Source organism: Canis lupus, chromosome 1 (genome assembly GCF_003254725.2).
Source record: "Canis lupus dingo isolate Sandy chromosome 1, ASM325472v2, whole genome shotgun sequence".
In the NCBI taxonomy this organism is placed as follows: Eukaryota; Metazoa; Chordata; class Mammalia; order Carnivora; family Canidae; genus Canis; species Canis lupus.
Window position 1 is genome coordinate 48,068,219 of NC_064243.1, and position 26,359 is coordinate 48,094,577.

A 26,359-nucleotide genomic window follows, 5' to 3' on the forward strand; every position below is an offset into this window, starting at 1 on the left:
TCCTGGGGAGGTGAACAACTGGAACTTGTTTCTAGGAGTGTAAGTTAGCGCGTCCACTTTGGAAGACCATTCTGCAGCATCTACTTATGTTGCAGATAGGCTAACAATTCCATTTCTAGGCGCACAGCCAACAGGGACGTGGGCGGCTATTCACCCAGACACCATATGAGATTGTCTGTAAGAGCACCACTCACGCTAGCCCAGATGATGAAGAGCACAAGTGCCCATCAATAGGAGAATAAACTTTTTAAAATCCATGCAATCTGGGACATGTGGGTGGCTCAGTGGTTGAGGGCCTGCCATCAGCTCAGGCTGCGATCCCAGGATTCTGGGATAAAGTCCCTCCTTGGGCTCCCCACAGGGAGCCTGCTTCTCCTTCTGCCTATGTCTCTACTTCTCTTTGTGTCTTTCATGAATGAATAAATAAAATATTTTAAAAATAAATAAAATCCATACAACCTAATGCCACAACAAAGATGAACAAACTATAACTACATGTGAAACTGCTTAAAAACTTCAAGTTGAACAGAAATCAAAATGGCCACACTAATGCTCGATTTTAGAGTAACCTCTTTCCTCCCTTCTGCATACCTCTCTTCCTCCCTTCTTAGCCTTTTATTTCAGGAACCCAGTGCCAGGCCAATGATAGGACAAAGGAGGCTGGCAGCAAGTCCACAACTGTTGACAAAATCAGTTAGATTCCCTGTTTCCCTATAAAACTCCCCAGGCCCTTCCTCCCAACAGGCTTGCAGGGTTTTTATGAAGGTCCTAGCCTGCTGCAGCCTCCTTTGTCTGACAAAGCAATACAACTTTTTGTACCTCTTTATCCCAACTCTGTCTTGCTGTTCTATTTTGGCTCCGAAGCACAGAGGTTGGTTTTCGACAACACACGCAATAGTGTGAGTCTCAGAAGCGTGCTGAACAAAAGAAGCCAGGTATCAAAGATATATAATATTATATATATTCATTTACACAAAGTGCCAAAACAGAACAATGGATCACCAGCATCAGAAGTCAGGGTAGCAGGTGTCTTTGCAGGGATTGTAGTCCCTGGAGGGGTGGCTGAAGTTTCATTTCTTTTTTTTTTTTTTTTTTTTTTAAGATTTCATTTATTTATTCATGAGAGACACAGAGGCAGAGGCAGAGACACAGGCAGAGGGAGAAGCAGGCTCCCTGCGGGGAGCCCCATGCGGGACTCGATTCCAGGACCCGGGGATCACGCCCTGAGCCAAAGGCAGATAGATGCTCAACCACTGAGCACTCAACCACCTGGCACCCAGGTGCCCCATATAGGTCCCTTTCTTGATAGGGGTATGTTCACCTTGGGAAAACTTATCCAGCTGGTGCTTACAATTTGCCTCCTGGTCTATGTGCCTGCTATACCTTGGCGAAATTTACCCCCTACCCCCCAAAGTTGAGGCCAGCCTGTTATTCTCAACTTCACAGCTGTTCTTCAAAATGGAGTTAGTCATTCACACCTGAGGTCGATGTGAAACCCCTTGCAAATGTGAAAACACCTGAATAGTTGATGTGTCTAGCGTCTCTTGAGGTTTCCTTGGTAGGAGCAAAACGGTTTGGGGTTTCAGGAGCGTCAGCAGGGTCAGTCCTCCAGCGAAAGACGTGAACCGTGAGGTTGCAGGAGCCCCTGTGTGTGGCTCCGGGTGGCTCTGCTCCCGGGGTCCTTGGTGATGTGGGGGCAGCTGCAGAAGCCCTGGGGCGGGTCCTGACCCTGCCTGCTTCAGCTCTAGCCCCACAGGAAGGAAGGAGAAACGCGTCAGCTGTTCCAATGTGAAGACAAATTGACTTCCTTCTCTCCAGGACAGGCGGGCGCCCCGTTCTCTCCTCTTGCAGCCGATGCAAAGGTAGGCGAGTGTCCCAGACCAGCCATCGGGGAGGTTGATCCGAGGGCGAGGTGGGTAGAGATGACAGTGATTGTCATTTTTCCTAAATGAATGACCTTGAGAAGGCAGGGGGGAACAAAAACAGTGATAAATTAGAGGATGACTTCTCATCTATTGAGTAGCCTACATTTAAGATGTAGGGTACGAATCTAAATGGGATGGAGGAAGTCTTTGAGACTTAGGTAAAAACCAAACCAAACAAAAAAAAGAAAAAAAAAAAGAAAAGTCACTATCTAAAAGTTATATGATGTGAATTTTTTTAAAGGTGTTTGTTTTGATTGTGCTTATATTTATGTTGGGTTTACTGCTTTTGTTTGCTTTCTTCTGTGGCTTGTAAAGTTGTGTACGTACCATTTGTTACTGTTTTGCTCTGAATCTATTCCACACAGATTCAGGTTGTTTCAATCACCCATAATTTCTAGTTTGGACATGAAACATAAATATACTTTTAAAACTAAAAGAAAGGTAGTTAGGGTCTAATCTAAATTTCTTTTAGTTAAGCTTCTTTAACCTCCAAATGTATTTCTTGGCAAGAAGAGAGATTTTGAGAGGAAAATGCGCCCTTGATGTTAAGGATCTCCTACGAAGTTAGAGTGGCTGTAAGAAAGAGATTATTCAGCCAAGACACTGGGAGATTCTAACTTCTTAGCTTTTCTGCCTAAATAAAGCATAAGGCCTTGAAGCTAAACAGCCCCGAATTCGAGTGTTGCTTTTAGGTAAATGACTTAATTGCTCCAAGCCTCGCTCTCCTCATCTGTAAAATGGACATACTGCTTCACAGTGTCGTAAGGAAGACTGAACTAATGTAGGCAGAGTCCTTGTCAGACTGGCCCAGAGTAAGTGCTAAATAAATCATTGCTTTTGGTCCAACAAAAAGTTTAACAATTATTATGAGTGGGATCTCTAACAAGGTAATAATCTTAATTCTCATTTCTTTATGTTTCCATAAGAGGAGGTCAAGTTTAAGCTGTAGAACAAGCGGAAATCTATTTCAGTGTTTAACCTGGATTCTAAGACAGCACTTCTGGGGGGTTTTGATGGCACCATGTCTACCTGATTGAAGAAGAATAAGTAGAGTCAGCAGCAAACAGCAGCGACCTCTCAGGCTCCAGTGCTCATTCCCCTTCCTCCCGTGTTGGGTAGGCTTCGGGTCTTCTAGATTTCTAGACTTCCACATACGTGCAACCTCGTGTATTAAGGACTTGAAGTTTAGACAACTCGTGGAGACTTTTTTAAGGGAGTGAAAGGACACCAGGTAGGGGGCCTAGCACAGGACTGTGCCATCGAGGGAGGCCAAAGCTTGAGCTTCACCGGCTTCCTGGAAAACCCACCTCTGGTGAAGTGACAAGAGATACAAAGAGTTGATTGACACCCCACTCCATTCGGATGTCAGATTTTCTGCTGGACACACGTGCCTGTGGCCTCACCTTGGCAGAAATGCCCCCCCCACCCGGTTTGGGTTGGAGTCACAGAGGCAAGAGCTGTTCTTTATTCAGCCCCTGTCTGATGCCCGTGGACTGGCTGTCTCTGTGGCTGCGACAGTGGAAAACACACAGGAGCAAGAGGGGACCACATTGTCACATGCAGCGTCAGGGACAGTGTCGCACCGCCCCGATCTCCCTGCCGGCGTCCGAGGCAGAGTCCCCTGGCTGTGTTCTCAAGCTGTCGCCTCTCAAGGAAACGGCTGTGGTAAAGCGCAGAGTGGTGTGGCTTGGGCCCCCCCTCAAAATGACGTGCGCCAGCAGTAGTAGCAGGGCTGTGGCTTTCGGGCTTTGAGAACATTCTGCAGTTTCCCTTGAACATCCTGGCAGTGCAGACAGTCCTGGTGACCTGTGCACACGCCCCGGCAATTTGCCACATTTCCGCTGTCCCTGTCCCTGCGTCACCAGCAGGTGGGGGGCGGGGGGCTCTCTGGCCTGTGATCTGATGACCACCTGCTCAGTGATGACAGGTGACGGGGTGAGAGGAGAGGGGATCCCTGTCTGCCAGCAAAAAACAACCCTTTTCTGTCCTCCTTGCTCTCCCTGAGTGTCACGGCTCTTGTGCTGCCCCCTGGGCAGGTCTGAGAGCCCGTCGAGCTTTGCTGTTAGGCTGGGGAAGGCAGGCAGGAGTGGCTTCAAGCCACAATTGACTGTTCTGTCCTCCTGGCAAAGTTGTCCCTGGGAAGAACCACCCCCCACCCCGCCGAGACATTTCTGCTCCTGCCGTATGGAGCATCCTGCATCCCTCCCAGCATTCTTGCGTTTTTATGTTCATCCCACCACAGTGTGGCTTACTTGTCCACATGTCATCACCTGGCTGGAGCGCGGAATGCAGGGATTGGGTCTTACTCATTGTACGAACTCAACACCTAGCATGTGCTCGGCACACAGAGGGCCTATGAACCCACATTGCTGAACCCACACCCTAAGCACCATAACCCAGTTGTGCTTGTCCAGACGCCAGCGATGCACTGGGATGGGATGCAGCAGGACCGGATACAGACAAAATGGGAATACATGGATCCCGGTACCGTGCTGCATCTAGGAGGGACCCCCACCCCTGCTGCTTTGTCCCTATCAATCCCCCCAAAATCCCCTGTTCCCCTGCTTTGGGGGCTTCCTGTGGTGGAGACAAACCGAGTCCCACTTGCTTCATTCTAGCCATTGCTCTCTGTGTCTGCCTAGGTGATTCATTTAATTTCCAAGTCAACCCTGTGAGGCAGGGACAGCTTTCTCCAGGCCATGAAGGAGGCAGAGAAGGGAAGTGAGTCTCACAGAGGTGAAGCAACTGGCCCAAGAACGCATGGCTATGCCCTGAGTTGGATCCCAGGCTGCCCGGTACCCTGACCTGTGCGGAGATGGGACGGTTTGTAGAGTGCTTCTGTAGTGGCTGCGGGAAGATTTTTCCTTCAAAATGGTGCTGTGGTATTGGTTTCCTTTTTTCATCGTTAAATGTAATTAGACCGGTGGGTGGAATGCTGCAAAGCAAAGGCAGACACCATTGCAAAAATACAAATGTGCAATGGAAAAAGGAGGTTGGGGCTCCCCGTGGGTAAGAACAGAGCCCGACTTCTTTGCTTGGGACAAAATAAATGAAATGGAAGAACCTGTCAGGTGGATGGGACAGTGAATAAGCGCATCTCAGAAAAATGGATCTGGAAGGCTTCATCCCTCCAGCTAGGAGGCTGTGACTTCCTGCATGAGATCATTAAAACAAAAACAATTTTTGGAATGCTTCTCAAATTCCAAAACAACTCATTTTCCTGCGCTTTTCAGTTTCCTGGAGGCTGAAGCTTTCAGAACTGGGTGCTTTCTTGTTCACCTTACTATCCTGACTTCCTAACTCTGCTTAAATTCATGCTTCCTGCTTTGTAAGCAAATCCGCATGTCACAACAGTCACTGCATTTCTCAACACATGCCAAACACTAAGGACCTACTTGCCGGGGGGTGAAGGATCCCTAAAACCCAATGTCACCGCTAGAAAGGACTCTGGACTACAAGCCAGAATGAAATCAGGGTCCCCATAGAGCAATATACCAAGTAGAGGGGTGTTATAAGAAAGGAGTGACTAATTTTGATTGTAAATAAGAACAAAGTTCCTGAATTAGGTAGCAATTGATCTGACCTTGAAAGATTAATATTGATGATAATGATACTATTACTGCTAACAATAATCATGGCAGCTAACATTTATCAACTGCTTATTATATGCTTGCCACCATGATCTGAGTAGTGGATATGATTCAACACAGTGCAATGCACAGGAACAAATGCACGGAGAAGGAAAAGTGCATGATGTGCTTGGGGGAATAGTCTCAAAGGAATCTACCATGAGAACACTGGAATATTCCCTGGGAAGTGAGGATGCAGAAGTAGGAAGACACTGGATCAGGGGTGTCAGGAAGGCCATGTTTGTGCTTCGGAGTTTTTGAGCAGTGGGGAAGCCGGGCTCCCGTGCTGGGGAAGGAATCCCACATCCCCACCTAGAGAGATGCCCTCTGCATTCCTCAGGCCAGCTCCTCATCCTCTCCCAGGCTCGGCAGGCCTCACCTTTGCCATGAAGACTAGCCTGTCCCCAGTGTTGTCATCTCCCTCTTCCTCGCCATCCATTTGGTCCTGTCACTACCATTCTCCTGGGTGCTCACAGCCATTGGTGGGCAAGCCAGGGGGCACCTCGGCAGTTCTCTGTTAGCCACTTTGTGAGGGTTTCAGATGTTATTATCTCATCTTACTCTTACTATCATCCTACACAATAATATGTAACAGTGCAAGGAACATGCAAACTGATTTTCATAGATTTCATGTAATTCTTTGTTTCCGTGTTCTACTTCAAAACATCAACAATCAAAACATCCATGGCAGAGGTATATTTGTTTCATCCATGTTTCAAAGAATATGAAACCTATTCCAACATGATTTCTACTAGGTGACTAGAAATGGAATCTGTAAAGGTATACCTCACCCTGCTAATGCCAGGAGGTGGTTGAAATTCTGATTTTCTTGGTGTTTACCATGGGCCTGTGCTGCTTACTGACTCCATCTGCCACCCTATTGACTAGGAAGTTCACTAAACAACAACAATAAAACCTTAAAAAATTAAAAATAAGTAAATTGTTGCGAGGAGTCTGGGGGCACTTTGTCTTGGATAACCAGACGAGGAGCTAAGAACAGTTTCAGTGAAGCATTTTTGAGTGATTTGCAAGATGGATCACACAGTGGACTCTCCCAAGTTGGCAGTTGATACAAAATGCCTAAGAATTCAAATGCCAGCCTAACTGGGATAAAGTACAAAAAGAGCCCCAGAACTTTCGTTGAAGAGGATTGAAAAAATGCAGCTGAAATAATTCAAATATTTTGCATTGGAAGGAGAACCTTGACCTCTCAATTGCAGCCTGGAAATCAGACGTGAAATTACTTATGCAGATTTGTAAACTGGAGCCCCCAAACCAAAAACACAAAAAAACAACCACCAACCCCTCTCTATTTCCCAAATCCCATTCTCCTACAAACCCAATAATGTGTTGAAACATGAACAAGAGACTTACATAGCTTAATTTGTAAGTGGTCTTACAAATTATTGGATCTTCCCTTCTAATGAAGATCTTCTATGAAAACTTTTTTTAAGTAGGCTCCATGCCCAGCAGAGTCCAACGTGGGGCTTGAACTCACAACCCTGAGATCAAGGGTTAGAAGCCTAACCGACTGAGCCACCTGGGCTCCCCTTAAAGCTATGAAACTCAGTGGTCCTTCATTATAAGCAATATATTGTATTTCACCTTTTCCTATCCAGAAACAGAATTCATGTATACTATAACTTACCTACACGCTATTACTAGTACAATACAATTACCACAATAAAAGGAAAAATAGAGGACTTTATAAATTATATACTTATAATTACCATGTAATGGGTACTTGGATATGTAAACTACATTAGAAGACCCAGTGAAGTTGTCAGATGTGTGTGTAAATAGAGTCACATCCAATATGACATTTATAAATCCAGATTGTTACCGGTATGTGGAAGGAGTCATTCAGATACTACAAACAATGGTGCTTTTGGTAATGCAACTTTCTGAAATGATAAACAGCTCTTGTTAAAGCTCTAAAAGAAACAAAGTACAGTTTTCCTTCAATCTACACAAGAGTTGCATTCTGGAAAAATCAGAGTATATTAAAATCCTGCAAAATATACCTTGTGTTGTTATAAGAGTTACATTTTATCAGGTAATTATAATTTTTTCATAATTGAATTATCTGGTAAGATAGTCAACATTTGCATGGGGATGCAAGACAGTTCTTTGTCACTGTGACAACCAAAAGCACCCCACAAATTGCTAAAGATGTAAGTGTGGTACTGCCCTCATGACAATCCTGGGCAAGTCCCAAGGAGATGAAGCAGCTGTGGCTTAAGCATGGTAAATGGAATATCCAAACCTCCAAGCCAGGTGGGATACTAGGAGAATGCTAGAAACCAAAGAGAAAACATCTGTCTGGGTTTCTGTTAAATCTTGCTGTGAAAGATCCTAAAGTGATGCCCTATGAACAGTCTCAATTTATGACCATGATGTGATGCTCTCTGCAGTACTGATGGCATCATTTCCAAAAGTCACCCCTTGTTTACAGAGGATCTGGAGACAGATCCTGCAGGTTAAAGGAAAAAGTACATTTCCATCTAACAATAGAAGGCTTTACTTGTAAATATTAACCAAGTGCTTGGATGACTGAAGGTTTACAGAAGCTAGAATCAAATTTCTGAAAGTCAAGAATAAAAAACACAGGGGAATGGATACTAAACAACTATCCTCTTGTTTTCAGTGCTTTGTGCCAGTGTTGCCTTGTAATACTAGAAAGCACCATGTTTTGATCTCTGTTTGAAATGCTTTTAATGAATTATGATTTGATGCTAGCTTCTTAGCTTTAATTTAAGATCAATTTAATAATGATACCTCAAGCACAATTTTGCTTCTTCTGCTGAACCACAGCTTGACTAATTGTTTTCTTGGTCTATACCCCTTACATCTCGAGGAGGTCCTTCTCATCTTCCTTTGATTTATCAGAATGATATACATCACCTTGATTTTTTGTTTTGTTTTGTTTCATTTTGTTTGGTTTTGCCTTGGCTACTAGGACAGTCAGAAATACATCCAATGCTCAAGTACAGTGACTGTTTCGCTGCAGGTTCCTGGTAGAATGATTTCCCATTTCCACACTGACTGCTGACTTTAATTGTCCTTCATGTGCTTTTATTGTAAGCAACATTATAGTCTTGTTATACATGGGATAGAGTGTAAATCACCAATCAAGTCATGTACTCTAAGCACTTGAATAGCGCTTAGAAGGTGCTCAAAAAATGTTTACTGGATGGATGGATGGATGGATCTGAGAAACAAACTGAATTTTACTTTTCTGTAAGTAGGAGCGAATGGCCACCGAGGGGAGGATGAACTCCCTCTCATCCTTGAAAATGGCCCTTTCTACTGGAAGCCCACAGCCATGGATTTGATTTTACGTAATAATTGAATCCTGTATTTCTGTAAAACCCAGCTACCTGAATGAGTGAACATTTGCCTGTGCTGGGATTCCCCCAATGAGTCCGCTTATTAACGTCATTTCCATCATTTCCAACCTCATACTGCATGACCAGAACCAGAGGGCAGAGTGCAAAAACCACATCAAAAGAAAGCTCAGTGCATACAAATCTTGTGTTTTGAGCCAAGTGCAAAAATCTTCATTTCAAATATTTGAGAATCAGACCAACTGGATCGTTCTCGGTCCAGTAATAAATAAGAAGAAAGAAGATCCAAGGGGCAGGTTTAGAAGAAATAAGCTCATAAAGTTGATGACATGTTGGCCAATTTGCACCTTACCACTTATTACTTGATTATACGTTATTCTGTATTGCTATCCTCTTTTCCAGAGACTCAGAGCCTTGGGAACTAAGATCTGTGAGTTCCATCTGTTCATCCAGAAACTGGGGACCAAGACAAGTCAAGGCTTTGCACAAGTCATATAGTGATTATCAGCCAGCCTGGGCCAAAGGCCGGCATCCTGTTGCTTTGTGCCACCTTCTAGATAGGAAGCCTTTTGAGGGCAGGCACAGGTGAGTACTTCCCTGAAGCCTACAGGCCAAGAGTGCCCCTTTCAGAGCTCTGTGTCTTTATGTTCTTCTATTCATGCAACCTGTGCAGTTGGGTGAGCCATGCATTTTAACTTTGTCCCACAGTAGAGGAACTGACAAATCTAGAATCCCTTAAGCCTTGAATCCTTAGTTGATAGGGCTGTGAACTTGGATGGGGAAAAAGATTAGATCTTTGTCTACCTCTAACTAAAATTTAGCATTTCTTTCCATTATGAATATAGGCATCAAACCACAGTAGAACTAGCAGGACTGGTTAACTAATAGAAATCACTAATGGAAATCACACATATTTTCATACCACAATGCATGTTACAGCTATCTCAAGATGTTATTTATAATAACTACTTTGAAACTATAGTAGTTGTTAGATCACTGCTAGATCATGCTTCAGTGAACATATATATATATTACTATATTAAAACGTTTTGGTATATGATTTCCTTTGTAATTAAATGTATTTTATTTTATGCATTTAAATACACAGGCTTCACCAGACTACCAAAGATTAAGAAAAAAAAAGTTTAAGAATCTCTGCTTAATGAAAATGATCGCTTAGGGCTCTATTAACCTCTTATTTAATGATTTGTTATGGATCATAAATGAATATAATGTGGATTTCTGTTGAAGCCCAACAAAAGTTTAGCTTCTAAAGCATTGAAAGGAAAAAAAAAATAAAGCATTGAAAGGAAATCTTATTACTAAAGAATTCATGTCCATTTGATAACAAAATGGCATTACAGAAAGTATATTGCTTTGATCTACACTTTCTGTATTTCATTGATATGCATCTAGCCAGTGTTTTATAAATTCAACACCATCTTCTTGGTTGGGGGGAGGAGCAAATTGAAGGTTATGTGAGCCCAATGTCACCAATGGGGGGGGGAGGGAGGACAAAAGCAGGGAGAATGGATGAAGAACCTTTCAACCAGCATTAAACAGAAACAAGACCCCATGCAGAAGACATCCTTGAAAACCATTAAAAACCATAAATAATTGATAGATAGAGCTTGTAAGATGATCCTTCAGACATCCCCAACTGATTAAATTTCTTTTGAGTTTTGAAATGAATTGTAAAACTGATAGCTAAGCATTGAGCACATTGAGTTCTCTTAATGTGTTTTCAATTAGGACGATGGGCGTTAAACATGGAACTTTGTGCCTCTAATCACTGGAGATACTGGATTCATTTTAGAAGAGTTCAAGTTTAGAAGTTTGTGGCTTTTAGAAACATGAGAAGGCCAATTTAATAAAATTTAAAATCGTACATTATCACGATGGCAGAAGGTGCAAAGGTCCATGTGGAACATTTTGTGTGTTCTGAAGTAATGCTGCCAACATACACAAGTCAGGAAAATGATGCCATTTCATTGTTGTCTTTCCTACAGGCATTGAACTGGCTGGGCTTTTAATTACCACTGCTGCTGACCCGAAAGCACTGGAGGGGAAAGTTAGCTTCTAAATATCCTCAATACTCTTCTAACTGCCATTTGTAAATTCCCTCAGATTGGGGCCCACTTCTGCTTTGCAGAAATTATCTGCTTGGAGCCATGCCTGATTTATAACCCTCTCTGGCAAAAACCTCAGAAAAAAGATATGCTTTTGTCTTAGACAGCCATCAGAGGCAGCAGTAGGGCCCAGTGGAAAGGATCCCCTGGGTGGCATGAGACTCTGGGAGCCACAAGTCCAGCTGACGGACAGCCTCTTGGGACTTTCTTCTCCTGGGGAGTGTGACGCAGTTAAAAAGGAAAAAAAGAGCCACGAGCCAAACAGTTGCCAATGAAATAGGAGAAGGAGCGCTTTCAAGCACACAGGGCTGCTCCTGGACACTCTGAGCTCACCCATAGCACAGGGGTGCGTGGTCCAGGTCATGGAGTGACCCTCAACTCGGGTCTACACACGAGAGAAGGAATGGCTCGGGAAGTCAGTCTGAATTCCCTCCAGGAATTGGAACGTGAGGTCATCCTCCAGGTCCTGTACCGAGACCAGGCGGTTCAAAACATCGAGGAGGAAAGGATCCGGTAAGTTGTCATCCACACGGGTGCCTGGCTCTGGGGTTGGGCTTTGCCTCCTTGCAGCCCGCTGCCACCTGGCTTGCTGCCACCTGCTTGCTCACTGCTGCTTGCTGACCACTGGGTGTCCTGGCGTCCCCTCTGCAAGTGGCCCTGTGAGGGGTGGGGGCCAGGTAGCCCTGCCCTATAACTCAGCTCCCCACATTAGGGAAAAGGGAGGCTGCTTTGTCGTTCACTTAAAATAATGCCTTTTGGTGCTAAGTTTGTTGTCTGCTGCTTGTCCCTTTGCTACTTTGTGGGACTAATTCAAAGGAAGATTTTCAGGGGCACCTGGGTGGCTCAGGCTGTGATCCTGGGGTCCCGGGTTGAAGTCCCACATTGGGCTCCCTCCCAGGGAGCCTGCTTCTCCCTCTGCCTCTGTCTCTGCTTCTCTCTCTGTGTGTCTCTCATGAATAAATAAATAAAAATACTTAAAAAAAAAAAAAGAAAGAAAAGGAAGATTTTTAGGCTTCTACTATACTTCACAAGGGAAAGACCTCCAGTGATAGGTTGCCTCAATTGTTTTTTTTTTTTTTTTTTTTTTTGTGGGGGGGAGGGTCACCAAAGACCCACAGAAAAGCCAAGAAAGCAATGTAGAAATAGCAGGTCCACTGCAATCCGTTCCTGTCTTTTCCTTTGTGTGCTTTTGCTTCCAAGTTGGCTTTGAGGGCAGGGGGAGCATAAAATATGAACCTGCTCAGCCTGTTCTCTGACCGATCTGTCAATAGGAAGTTTCTTTCCTTGTCTGTCTGGAAGCCACATGCCATGCGCTATTTGATAATAGTTTACACTTAATAAAGCAGGGCTAGACCGGATCAAAACTGCTGATGTTAGCGGTCAAGTTTCACCTTTATAAATGGCGATGCCTCGTTTATAGATGTTTGAAAAATAAGTACATGGAATAGGCTTTCTGATTTTGTTTTAATGACAAAACTCTTTCAGAGTCTGTCGAGAAAAAATACATATAAAATAAAATTTGGGGCAACCAAATGCTTGAGGAATGAGAGAAATTTGTGGGTTATCTGAAAGATACAGTGATTTCTTTTCCTTTTTTTTGAGATTTTATTTATTTACTTGAGAAGAGAGTAAGCGAGCAGGAGAGAGGAGCACAAGCAGGGGAAGGAGCAGAGGGAGAGGGAGAGGAAGGCTCCCCACTGAGCAGGGCCCACAACGGGTCTCGATCTCAGGACCCCGGGATCACGACCTGAGCTGAAGGCAGATGCTTAACCAACTGAGCCCCCCCAGGCGCCCCTACAGTGTTTTTTCTGTCTTCTCCTGTCATTCCAAAGCTCTCTAAATGCACTTATACTTTCTTCCACTAAAAAAAATAATACACTGAACAAAATGGATTGTCTTTGATGATTGGAGGCCTTTCAGTGATTTAGAAGCATGATTTTGAATAGAAACAAAGTAATATGGACACTGTGGTAAGGAAATTTTTTTCCAGAGGGAACTGACTAGAACAAATCCTGTAAGTTGAATGAACATAAACTTGCATCTCAAGACTGGCTTCTCTCTTATAAAGTAGCTAGCAGAGATGTTTCAAAAAAGAGTATTCTGGTTAATAACACCTCTTTGGGGTCCAGTGTAAGGTCCCCTGGCACTTGGGGTATTGTCTCAGGGAAATAGGGACTGGAAGTGAACTGACCACCCATTAAAAAAAAAAATCCAGTAGCAAAAACGTAGCATTAGTTAAATAATTTTACTGAGACTTAACGACAGCAGCAGGTGTGCATATCATTATAGATATTTCCATGCCTTCTATATTAAAACTGATGGCATTTTCTGCATGTGTTTTGTCCTCTCTCTGTTCTTGCTAACCCTTATGATGCTCTTTGGGCATGGAGGGATGAGCCTAGAACAAAACTGGTGGCTAACTTCTCAATGCCAGACACTTTTTAGGCTTTGCCATTTAATCCTCCCAGCATCCCTGGGAGGTAGGCTTTTTTCCATCTCTGTTTCACAGTGGAGAAAAATCTCGGAGCCCCCTTCTGGAGAGATTGCATGAGATCCATAGTCACACAGCCATCCATGTTTTACCCAGGAGTGTTGGATGCCAAAGCCCCTTCTTTATTCTTATGCTATGGTGTTGGTGTTGGGGCCTTTGCCATGTAGGAGCATGTCTGGGGTCTGCCCTTCCATGTAGTCATATCTTATTATCTGACTCTTTGGGCCACAGGAAACTGAAAACACACCTGCAGCATCTCCGGTGGAAAGGAGCAAAGAGCGTGAGCCAGGAGTACAGAGAGAACTCCTGTGCACGCTGCCACCAGGAGCTGGGGCTCCTGCTGAACCGCGGGGCCGTGTGCCAGGGCTGCAGCCACCGTGTGTGTTCTGAGTGCCGAGTGTTCCTGAGGAAGACCCGTGCCTGGAAGTGTACTGTGTGCTTTGAGGACAGGTAAGATTCCTCCCATGGACTCGAGCCTCAGAGATGGTCCCCCACAAACTGCTGACAAAGAGAGCTGTCACTTCTCAAATTCGAGTGATGATTGTTGGCAGAGGGCTTAATATGAAGCTCCCTTTCTAGACTTGGAAGCTATAGTGATTTAGAAATAAATGTTAGGGCACCTGGGTGGCTCAGTTGATTAAGCATCTGCCTTCGGCTCAGGTAATGATCCCAGGGTCCTGGGATAGTGTCCCCTGTCAGGCTCTCTGCTTAGTGGGGACCCTGCTTCTCCATCTTCCTCTGCTGCTTCCCCTGCTCATGCTCTCTCTCTCTCTCTCTCTCTGTCAAGTGAATAAGTAAATATAGAACTTTTTTTTTTTTAAGATAGAACTTTAAAAAAAATAATACGTTTTGGACAGCCTGGGCAGCTCAGCAGTTTAGTACCACCTTTGGCCCAGGGTGTAATCCTGGGAACCCGAGACTGAGTCCCATGTTGGGCTCCCTGCATGGAGCCTGCTTCTCCCTCTGCCTGTGCCTCTGCCTCTCTTTCTCTCTGTGTCTCTCATGATTAAATAAATAAAATCTTTTTTAAAAAAATAATACATTTTATCACATAAAAAGTTTTTTTTAATTTAAAAAATATTTGTTTGTAATGGCTAAGGACAGGCTAACCCAGAAGTTAAGATTCATTTGGATTTCGTAACTGGTGCCTAAGTTCTCTTAGAGCTTAATTTATCTCATTCAGAGAATGTCAACATAAGGAATATTAGAGTGATCCTGTGTAGAGCTATTTACTTATTTTTAAAGATTATTTATTTATTGAGCATGAGTAGGGGGAGAGGCAGTGGAAGAGGGAGAGAGAAAGAGAGAGAGAATCCCAAGCATAGTGGAGAGTCCCATGTGGAGCTCGATCCCAGGACCCTGAGATCATGATCAGAACTGAAATTAGAAGTCAGACACTTAACTGACTCAGCCACTCAGGTGCCCTGCATTATTTATTTAAAAAATATTTCATTGAAGTATAATCGACATATGTCATTATATTGGCCTCAGGGGTACAGTATAATGACTTGATATTTGTATATATTGCAAAGTGATCAGCACATAGATCTTGTTACCATCCTCCTGATTTGTACTTCAGTTCTGAATGATAACCTTGTTGGGTAGAGTATTCTTGGTTGGCAGCTTTTTTCTGTTCAGCACTTTGGATTCATCATCCCACTCCCCTTTGGCTGCAAATTTCTGATGAAAAATCTGCTGATTATCTTATGGGGTTCCCTTGTATGTAGCAAGTTGTTTTTCTCTTGTTGCTTTTAAAATTCTCTTTTTATCTTTAGCTTTTGACATTTAATTAGAATGTGCTTGGTGTGATCTCTTTGGGTTCATCTTACTTGGAATTCTCTGGGCTTCCTGGACCTGGCTGTCTGTTTCTCTTCCTAGGTGAGGGCACTTTTCAGCCATTATTTTATTTTGTCAAATAACTTTCTGCTCCTTTCTCTCTCTCTTCTCCTCCTGGCCCTTGTAAGGTGAATGTCATTCCACTTGATGTTGTCCCATTGGCCTGTGAGGCTGTCGCCGCCGCCGTCGTCGTCGTCGTCGTCATCGTCTTCTTCTTCTTCTTCTTTTTCTTCTTCTTCTTCTTTTCTTCTTCTTCTTCTTCTTCTTCTTCTTCTTCTTCTTCTCCTCCTCCTCCTCCTCCTCCTCCTCCTCCTCCTCCTCCTCCTCCTTCTTCTTCTTCTCCTTCTCCTCCTCCTAGTCCTCCTACTCCTCCTACTCTTCCTACTCTTCCTTCTCCTCCTCTTCCTCCTTCTTCTCTTTTTTTGACTTCTTTTTTTCCTTTATGCTGCTCTGTTTGGGTGAGCTCCACTGCCCTGCCTTCCAGATGGCTGATCTGCTTTTCTTCATCTGGTCTGCTGGGGATCCCCTCCATTGTGTGCTTCAGCTCTATGACTAATGCTTGGCACTTGCTGACGTGTTCCATTTCTTTGTTGAAGTTCTCACTGTGCATTCATCTGAGCTTCTCCTGAGTCTGGTCAGCATCTTTATGACCATTACTTTGATTTCTTTATCAGCTAGATTACTTACCCTGTTAAATTAAGGTATTTTTCTGAGATTTTACCTTGTTTTTTTCATTTGGAACATACTTCTCTGTGTCTTCATTTTTGCTTGACTCTCTCTGTTTCTACATGTTAGGCCAAAAAGCGACGTCTCCCCATCTTGAAGGAGTGGCCTCGTGTGGGTGATGAACCTTGTCATTCAACCTCACCCTAGCTCTTTCCAACCTTTGCGATTGCCCAGGGAGCCTGATTTAATCTCTCTCTCTCTCTTTTAAAGATTTTATTTATTTATTCATGAAAGACACACAGAGAGAGGCAGAGACATGGGCAGAGAGAGAAGCAGGCTCCCCATAGGGAGCCTGAAGTGAGACTTGATTCCAGAACCCCAGGATCATGCCCTGAGCCAAAGGCAGATGCTCAACCACTGAGCCACCCAGGGATCCCTAGCCTGATTTATTCTTGACAGGGCTCTGCTGGGGTGCCAAGACCTGTGGATATTCCAAAGGGAAGGATCTGTTAGAATGTAGTTTAAGGCCGATAGGAAGCTAGACCCATAGGCAGCAGCTTTTAAAGTATGCAAATAAACACAGTCCTGTGGGACCACAGTCATAAACTCTGTTGGCCTCCAGACTAGGAGGTCCAGAGGTGTCCTTTGGGTGAAGGTTGCAAAATAAAGGGCTCTAGACAAATGGATAAGCTCCTTCCTGGGAGATTGAGGAGAGTTGAGGCAAGGCCAGGGCTGAGTGCGAGGATGCTGTCTCTCTGCCTGTGTTCCCTGGGAAACAGCTTCATAATCTCTGGTTTTGTGGCAAGCAGGAAGTCCGTCCCTCAGGCAAAAGCTCCAGGACAAGTAAATAAGACTTCTTCATGGTGAGATTGGGGGTGTGCTTCTGTCTACTGTCTGTGCAGCACCCTGGGGGTTGTACCCTGCCAGGAACTGTCTTTGCAATTATTATAGTCCTGTGGGGCCCAGGAACACAAGCCCCCTGGCCACCAGGGCTAGGTGATCAATGGGTGTCCACTGTTTGGGCTGCAGGCACCTGCTGGCTTTGCAATGCAGCTGGAGAGTACAGGGATGGGGCATGCCCACCAGCTTTAGAAAGGCAGTGGGTGAATGCCTTGGCTGTGCACGGCCCCTGGCTTCAGTGATGCTGCAGGAGAGTGCTGTCTCTGCATCCCGTCAGCAGCAACAAGGCGGTGGGAGAATGCTGTGACCACTTGTACCCTCCAGCCTTCCTGGGAAGGCACATGCCCACCAGCTTCAGCAAGGCAGTGGGAAAATATCATGGACCACTCACCCCACTGGCCCTAGCAAGGCAGCAGGAGGGTTCCATGTCTCTGTGTGCCTGCCCATGCCAGTAGGATAGAGGGAGACTGCAGAAATGGTGCTCATCTCTGGAGAGAGTCCCACCTGTCCCCCACCCCTCTGGCAGATGCCTTAAGATTAGCAAATGAATGTCCTTCGTGCAGAGTCTAGATGCTTTTCATCTAGGCTCAAGAGTCTAGATTGCTTTTGTCCCGGGTCTCCACGTGAGTGAGACCACATGCTCCTTGGACATAAGTCCCGTTGTTCTAAGCCAGACTTTTGGGGGGCACATCTCTCTGGTGCAGGTCCCAAGGGTTGGGGTGCCTGGCATGGGGCATAAACCCTTCACTCCTCTGGGAGAAACTGTACTTGTGAAATCCCTTCCTGTTCTGGGTCTCCATGCTGGGGGGCCAGGGGGCTTCTGGCAAGACCATGTCTCTGCCTCTCCTGCCCATCTGGGTGTGGTCTTCCATCATTCCTTGTGGAAGGGCAGTTCAGTGGTTTTCAGTTCTTCAGAGGGAGTTTCTCCATATGAGGCTGCAGATTTGGTGTCGGTGGGAGGAGGTACATTCAGGGTCCTCCTATGCCACATCATCCCATGCAGCTTTACGTAAGGCTGCTTGGAAAGAGGTAAGCTGACTTGCACTGAATACTTGGATAAAGAAATGAGTGTGCTCTCTATCAGTGCTGGACTGAATCTTCACATATTTCAATCATTTGGTGTTGTGATGTTTTTTAAAACAATTTATAACATGGAATTGATATATTGAACTACCCATTTCAAAAATGATAAACAGCATGTTTGGCTTGGGCTCCCACTTTCCAACGCAAGGATGTGCTGGTCATGGATTTCTTGAAAACACAAGAGCAGGTGTTTCTGTTTGTTGGGGACAGCGTGCACAAGGGCACTGCAGAACTTAGGGGAAGGGAGGAATGTTCGTCTGGTGTGAGTCTAGGAGAATAGTCAGAGACTTTGGGATTTGAAAACAGCTTCTAAGTGTTGCTGCAGATGTCTGAGTGCCCTTGGACAGAGATCCCGAGAGCCACTCACGTGGTGCGGGTCCACTGGCTGGGCTTCCTCTCCCCCTGAATTGGGAGAGCTGTGTTTTTTGGGCTCCTGACATTAAAGTCCTCAGATTTCCTGCTCCTTTGCAAGGCCTAATTTCAATCCTTCATCCAAGGAGAAGTGAAGTTGTTCAACCAGATTTCTTTGCTCCTGAACAGCACACCTTCTATTTCCACGGCAGCATGCCAAGTCACGCTGACTTCAGAGCTAACTCACGTCCCTTTGGTTGGTTGAGGCTTTGTCCTTCAGGCTTTGCTTTTTTCTTTTTCTTTCTTTTTTTCTTTTTCTTTTTCTTTTTCTTTTCCTTTTTCTTTTTTCTTTTCTTTTTCTTTTTCTTTTCTTTTCTTTTTCTTTTTCTTTTTTCTTTTCTTTTCTTTTTCTTTTCTTTTTCTTTTTCTTTTTCTTTTTCTTTTTCTTTTTCTTTTTCTTTTTCTTTTTCTTTTTCTTTTCTTTTTCTTTTTCTTTTTCTTCTTCTTCTTCTTCTTCTTCTTCTTCTTCTTCTTCTTCTTCTTCCTCTTCTTCCTCTTCTCTTCTCTTCTCTTCTCTTCTCTTCTCTTCTCTTCTCTTTTCTTTTCTTTTTTCTTTTTTTTCTTCTTTAAGAGCTCCATGCTCAATCCCTTGGGAAGGAAAGACAGGGAGCTGCTAAGAGCTGCACCACGACCAGGGCTCTGGAGAGAGGAGATAACAATTCCAAATAATGTCTAGAAAGGTCTTCAGCTTTTCTTCCTTCCTTTCAATCAACTGTATTCGAACTCTAATAGTAAACATTGCCTGGTAAGGGGTTAAATGCTTGGCATTTTTTTTTCTTCTAATAGTTTATTGTAAGCTAAAAATCACAACAGGAGGACGGGTGAGGCTGAGGCAGTCTCCCAGGAAGGCAACGCAAGAGGGCATCGTGCCCTGGCTATTGTAACTCTACCCTCCAAGTACACACAGTGTGATTTCTAAAATCCCAACTTCCTTGTTTTGAAATAAGGATGCTTTTCAAAATACCAAAGATAATTGCATTAAGGAGTAAATTGCTTCAGGAAATTGTATGGGGACAGAAGGCAATAATTTATAACAACACATATTCCCTCTCCCCTTTCTTTGCAGCCTCTGTTCCCTGTCTGGTTTGGTCCACCCTGGCCTCCCCCATCCTAGAGAAAAGGCTGGTTAAACTTTAGAATATTTGACAATCATAACTGAGTGAGTCCTGGATGAGGGGTGGGCCTCTCTGGCTTTCCTCTCTCTGTAGCTTTGTCAGCCTCAGATCCAGTCCTTGGGAAGAAGTGGATCCATCGTGGGACCAGGAAGAGGGAAGGAGGTTTTCTAAGTCAGGAAAGGGGAAGCTGTAAGATAGCAATTTTAAAAAAGCAAAACCCATTGACAGAGCAATCAGAGCAAAAGGCCTGTGGAACGTCCTGGCCTCGGGGTTGTGTCAAGGTTCCAGGAGACCTATGAGGTTTCTGCTTCAAGGCACATTTCCTCTTGGAGCTGCTAAGAGTCCTTGGGAACTCAGAGGAGGGAGGGCTGACCTGGTTCTAGGTGACTTTCAAGCATGTGTGTTTGGAGTATTTCTCGAAGAGTCAGGAAGAGAGGGAGACAGGCATCAGTTGGGGAAGGAGGATACAGCTTGGGGATCTAAACCTTAACGAAACAGTCTTATGCGGGGGGGGGGGGGGGCATCTGGGTGGCTCAGTGGTTGAGCATCAGTCTTTGGCTCAGGTGGTGATCCTGGGGTCCTGGGATCGGGGCCCACATCGGGCTCTCTGTCTGTGTCTCTCATAAATAAATAAAAATCTAAAAAAATAAATAAAATAAAGTCTTATGGGGCAGCTACAATTATCATCCTAATTTTACAGGTGAGAAACAAGAGGCTAAGGCATAAAGTAGTTAGCCTGAGGCCAGCGAGTCAGTTAGACTAGAGCCCTGGTCTTCTGAATCCCACCCCTTCTAGATCTCTGCCCTCTCCCACCTGTGGGGAGAAAAGCCACTCAGAAGACCTTGGATCTCGAACTCATAGGAAACGGGGTGTGAGCATAGGTGCTTCCCCAAAAGAAAGCAGTACCAGAGTATGCCAGTGTTCCACAGGGAGGACCCAGGGGCAGGGAAGGTGAAGGCCACCTATCCCCAGGAAACTCTTTACAGTGAAGGGGGCAAGAAGTGATAAGGCTGGAGGCAAAAAGAAATTGAGAGCAAAAGAGAAGCAGCAGAAAGACCTCAGAAAACAAAGACATAAAAAAATATAAAAAAATAAAGAGTCTTTATGTTCTGTCTCCCTTTCTGATATTTCCTACCCATTTCTTCTCTCCTAACTCTGGGAAACGAACTAGGGGTGGTAGAAGGGGAGGAGGGAGGGGGGGTGGGGGTGAATGGGTGACGGGCACTGAGGGGGGCACTTGACGGGATGAGCACTGGGTGTTATTCTGTATGTTGGCAAATTGAACACCAATAAAAAATAATTATTAAAAAAAAATAAAAATAAATTAAAAATTAAAAATAAATTAAAAATAAAATTAAATGAAATTAAAAATATTTTTTTAAGAAAAGGGCAACCCCGGTGGCCCAGCGGTTTAGCGCCACCTTCAGTGCCGGTGTGGTCCTAGAGACCTGGGATCGAGTCCCACGTCGGGCTCCCTGCATGGAGCCTGCTTCTCCCTCGGCCTGTGTCTCTGCCTCTCTCTCTCTCTCTCTCTCTCTCTCTCTCTCTCTCTCACTCTGTCATGAATAAATAAATAAAATTTTAAAAAGAAAAAAACTGAAAAGGACTTGGAAGAACAAAGTTGGTTGAAAGTTGCTTGCAGTCATGGGGGGCCCTATGTCGTCCTTAGCGGGAGCCATCAAAAGAGGGTGATTTGGGTGAAGGAAAGAAGACAAAGAGGTATAAATGCGTCCTTGCTTCTTTGCTTAATGCCCCCCGTCCCCCTGCAGCGTACTGACAATTTCCACGATGAAATGGCACGAGGTAACAACCATGATGAAATGTCAAAGAGACTAAACTTTATACTTGCATCTCTAGAACAGAGATTTTAGAGTTAGGGTTTCATATAGTGGGAGGCAGTACTGTTGATTTCAGGGCTGCTCACATGTCTCGGATGTACTAGGCCTGAGGCTAATGGAGAGAAACTTGAGTGGTTGCAGATTGATATACAGACCTCGGCATTTATTATCACATTCTTAGTTCTCTGGTTGGGATTTGAATTATTGCACAGAGCAGTAAAGGTTAAAATAAAATTTTGGAATTTATTAAAGGGGATTTTTTGTTATTGTTGCCCAAATAGATTTTAGATTAGGATTTAGATGCAAAGCTATTGTTACAGGAGGGTGTATCTTTCGCCTTGTGTGAAATAATTTTTGTTGAAAATCAAGTGACAGGGATCCCTGGGTGGCGCAGCGGTTTGGCGCCTGCCTTTGGCCCAGGGTGCGATCCTGGAGACGCGGGATCAAGTCCCACATTGGGATCCCGGTGCATGGAGCCTGCTTCTCCCTCTGCCTGTGTCTCTGCCTCTCTCTCTCTCTCTGACTATCATAAATAAATAAAAATTAAAAAAAAAATCAAGTGACATTATGAGACAAGTTTTATAGCAATTTTGTTTTCTCCTTAAAGTAAAACTTCCCAGAGCTTGGAAAATATAATCTTTGAAATTTCAGACTGATAGTCCCAGCATTTTCCTAATCCCATGTTTTGGTAAAATACTGAATCCCCATTTCATATCCACCAAGGCAAATAGTTAATGTATGAGAATGGAATAATTTGCAGTCATTGTTGTAAATACTTCTGCTCTTTAAATGACTAAAAGTTCTAACTCCGCGAAATGTTGAAACCCAAGTGAATGCTGGGTATGGTATAGGAGAGCTGGCGAGGAAGGATTTTAGCTTGGTGCCAAGGTCAAAGTGACGTGTCTTTGCTGCCTATCTTCTTTTTCAAAACCTGACTTTTTTTCTAATCTGATTTTTTAACATTATTGATAGTGACTGTGTTCATGTGCTTCACATGAAAAAGTATACATGAGTTGACTATATTGAGTCAAATATTTCACATAGTTATGCATCTGCATGTTTTCAAGAGATTAGCCACTAAAAACCAATTTTACAAGGGAAAAGCCTTTTGGTCTTTGAAATAAAGTTTTTCTCTTCTTAGTTGTCACCTAGCGATGGCATCTGTTTTGGTCCTCACGGTATAGCTTGGCTATTTCATGAGGTATATGTACCTTGCTTTCTGTAGGAATATGAAAGATAATAATTGTATGTAGGATCATGATATTCTTTTTTAATCCATTGGCCAAATGGGAATAATGAACATTTAATATTCTTTGAAGCCTTGTGCTACTAAAACATATAGTAAAAAAGTGGAGATGTATAGAACATTTTGGGAAAAAGTTTATTTTTGAAAAGGTTATTTTGTACTTACTAAAGGGAATGCTTTCACAATAATTTGAATATCATTCCTTTTGTTGAAACTGAAATTTCTTCTGTGATGAGTACTTGATTAGTTACACAGGCCTTGGCTGTTAAAACCTTTCTCGGAGATAAATAAGCCTTCTGTAGCATTAATTCTCTTGTTCATACTTGACACTGTCACTGCACTCAGCTCAGCTGAAACTTTTGCCCTGTAGGGAAGGTCAGCACGAGGAGGCTGCTTTCCTGGGCTGGCGCCTTGTGTGAGGTGGTGAGGTCCTGCTTTGGTTAACTGTGAGCTAGAGTTAAGGGTTCTGGAAGATATAGGGATCCCAGACAGGCATGTAGTTCCTTTGAAGTCATGTTTTCATAGGAATTTCCACAATAGCATACCCATGTCCATAGAGCAGACCAAAATGCATTCTGATGACAAAGAGAAGTCATGTGTGAATTTAGGGGTTTTAGGTGATTCAACTCTGTACTGTTCCCTCACTGCAGATAGTTTAGAATCGATATTTTCATTCAAAGAAAGTTGCCCATGGATTTCTAGCTAATGTTAAAGCTGGCCTCAGTATGTTACACTCTTCTGAAATCCTGTTTTTGAGATGCTTTGGTGATGATGGAATTAGGTGTTGTGATATCTTTGTCAGATTCAAACTTAATTTCTTTAAAAAAAATCATTAAGTTTACCAAAGCTGCGACACCTGGGTGGCTCAGTGGTTGAGCATCTGTCTTCAGCTCAGGATGTGATCCCATGGTCCGGGGATCGAGTCCCACATCGGGCATGGAGCCTGCTTCTCCCTCTGCCTCTGTCCCTGCCTCTTTTTCTCTGTGTTTCTCGTGAATAAATAAATAAAATCTAAAAAAAAAAAAAAAAAAGAAAGAAAATAAATTAGCAAAACTGCTTCTTTAGAAGGAAAGAGATGTCTGCCTAATTTTATGTGCTTTGCTATCCGTATGAACAGTACTTTTATAACTACAGAAATGAAGTCATTGGATAAGAAATCAGTTATTCCTTCCACTTTTATAATTATAAAAACTTGCCAACAAGGCAGTGAAGCTGTTACCTTGAACAGAATCCTCAAAGACTAACCTAGATTTTGCCACCTCTGAAATGGTTACTTTGTGTGTAAACCTCCATAATCTAGGGGCATAAATTTATGTTGCCTTATGCTTGGAAAAGGAGGTATGATGCACATAACCTCCTATGTAACATATAATCTTACATGTTAAATGCATCTGGGTTAATTTTCAGTTTGCGGAAATGTGAGTATTTAAAATATGAATCTTCTTATAAATGCTGATAGAGGGACACCTGGGTGGCTCAGCAGTTGGGTGTCTGCCTTTGGTTCAGGGCATGATCCCGGAATGCCTGGATCGAGTCCTGTATTGGGCTCCCAGGGTGGAGCCTGCTTCTCCCTCTGCATATGTCTCTGCCTCTCTCTTTCTGTGTCTCGTGAATAAATAAGATCTTAAAAAAATAAATAAATAAAATAAATAATATAAAATAAAAAAATAATATAAAATAAAAATAAATGCTGATAGATCCTGGGGCCAATCAGTAGAGCATGTGACTCTCAATCTCAGGATCATGAGCTCAAGCTCCACACTGGGCCTGAAGCCTACTCAAAATTTAAAAATAGGATCTGTCAGCATTTTAAAATTTTCTTAAGAGCTAGTATATTGTAAAACCTTCTGCTACCTGAAATAACAAAATGAAAATATTAATGCTGGGGTTTTTAAAAAAAAAAAAGACTTGTTTATTTATTTTAGAGAAAGCATGAGTAGGAGAGGGAGAGAGAATCCCAAGCAGATTCCATGCTGAGCATGGAGCTAGATGTGGGACTCAGTCCCAGGACCCTGAGACTGTGGCCTGAACCAAAATCAAGAGTTGGATACTTAATTAACTGAACCACCCAGCCACCCCTTAATGTTGGTTTTGACAACAACCCTGTAGCTTTCAAATATTAAATAATAAGCCAGTGATCATAGCAGCATTATTATTCATAATAGTCACAAGGTGGAAGTAACCAGTGTCCATCAATGGATGAATGGATAAACAATGTCGTATATACGTGTTATGGAATATTATTCAACTACAAAAAAAGAATGAAATTTTAATACATGCTAAAACACAGATAAACTTTACAAATATTATGATAAGTGAAGCCAGAAGGAAAAATGTATGATTCTATTTACAGGAGGTACCCAGAGTAGAGACAGAAATTCATAGAGACAAATGTTTTATAAATGCTATTCATGTCATTTTGAAATATTTACATTATTATAAATTATTACATTTATGTCCTGTGATATCTCTCTCAATAATTATTTTTGTCACCTGCATGGTTTTATAATTATATTTACAATTATTAAGCCAACTCTAAGTTTTAACACATTCAAGCACTCATTGCTAATCTTTTGAGACCAGGATTTCCCAATTTGCAAGTTCTTTATTTTGATTCATTTTTCAATCAACTGAAGTGCCTCTTGAAGGATTTTTTGCCCTAGAAGAGCATGTGGGTGGCATATGATCTGAGTCATTGCAGATTTGAGGTTGCCCTCTGTAGCCTTCCATCATGAGCTATGACTTCACTGGGTTTTAAAATCTTAGGTCCCATCCTTTTCATCTCAAAGCTCCAGAAATGTGTTCTTATTGTCTTTTGGAATTTAATATGACAGAGACATCCGAAGCTATTTTTATTTTTATTTCTTTATTGATCATCTGGTTTTTATGTGTTACAAACATTGTGTGTTTTTTTTTCTGTGTACTTATAATTAAAACCAGTTTCTCATCCATGTCTGGGTATGAGCTCCTCTATGTTATTTTTATGGAATAAAGTTCCTTTGAGCTGCCTATCCCTTGGATTTGGTTGTTTAAAAAAACTATATATAGTTTTATAGTTTTATATTTATATATATAGTGTGTGTGTGTGTGTATATATACACACACACATATATATATAGTTAAAATATATATATATATATGTATTTTTTTAAGGGCACCTGGGTGGTACAGTTGGTTAAGTATCCAGCTTCTTCTCAGGTCATGATCTCATGGTCATGGGATTGGCCCTGTATGGGGCTCTGTGCTCAGTGTGGAGTCTGCTTGAGACTTTCTTTCTCTTTCCCTCTGCCCCTCCCCACTGAGCACCCCACGTCTCTCAAATAATAAATAAATCTTTTAAAAGATTAAAATATTTTTAATTGTGGTAAAATATATATAACATGAAACTTAATATCTTAGCTATTTTTCAATCTACAGTTTAGTGGTACTAAGTCTGTTCACATCTTTGTGCAACCATCACCACCATCCATCTCCAGAACTTTTCCATCTCACAAAACTGAAACTTTGTAACTGGGTGATGGGCATTAAGGAGGACATGGATGGAATGATCATTAGGTATTATGTAAGGCTGATGAATCACTGAACTCTACCTCTGAAACTAATAATATACTATATGTTAACTAGTTGAATTTAAATTTTTAAAAGTCCTATCAACTCTTAAAAGCAAAAAGCCGTAATCGGGTCCAGCATTGGGCTCCCTTCATGGAGCCTGCTTCTCCCTCTGCCTGTGTTTCTGCCTCTCT

At 43.0% G+C, this 26,359-nt stretch overlaps 1 protein-coding gene across 7 annotated transcripts in view; it reads left to right on the top strand.

The window, feature by feature from the left end:
- SYTL3 (synaptotagmin like 3) overlaps window positions 1–26,359 on the top strand; it is a 93,641-nt gene that overhangs the window by 4,786 nt on the left and 62,496 nt on the right. For 4 of the 7 annotated variants that reach the window (XM_025422640.3, XM_025422636.3, XM_025422637.3 and 1 more), the window contains exons 3-6: window positions 1,743–1,862; window positions 9,304–9,486; window positions 10,911–11,543; window positions 13,753–13,971. In XM_025422640.3, coding sequence (XP_025278425.1) covers window positions 11,434–11,543; window positions 13,753–13,971 — 329 coding nt within the window. In that variant the 5' untranslated portion in view covers window positions 1,743–1,862; window positions 9,304–9,486; window positions 10,911–11,433. Of the gene's footprint in view, window positions 1–1,601; window positions 1,863–9,303; window positions 9,487–10,910; window positions 11,544–13,752; window positions 13,972–26,359 lie in introns of those variants that run through there. The other 3 variants (XM_025422638.3, XM_025422639.3, XM_035700105.2) reach the window with 2 other exon arrangements.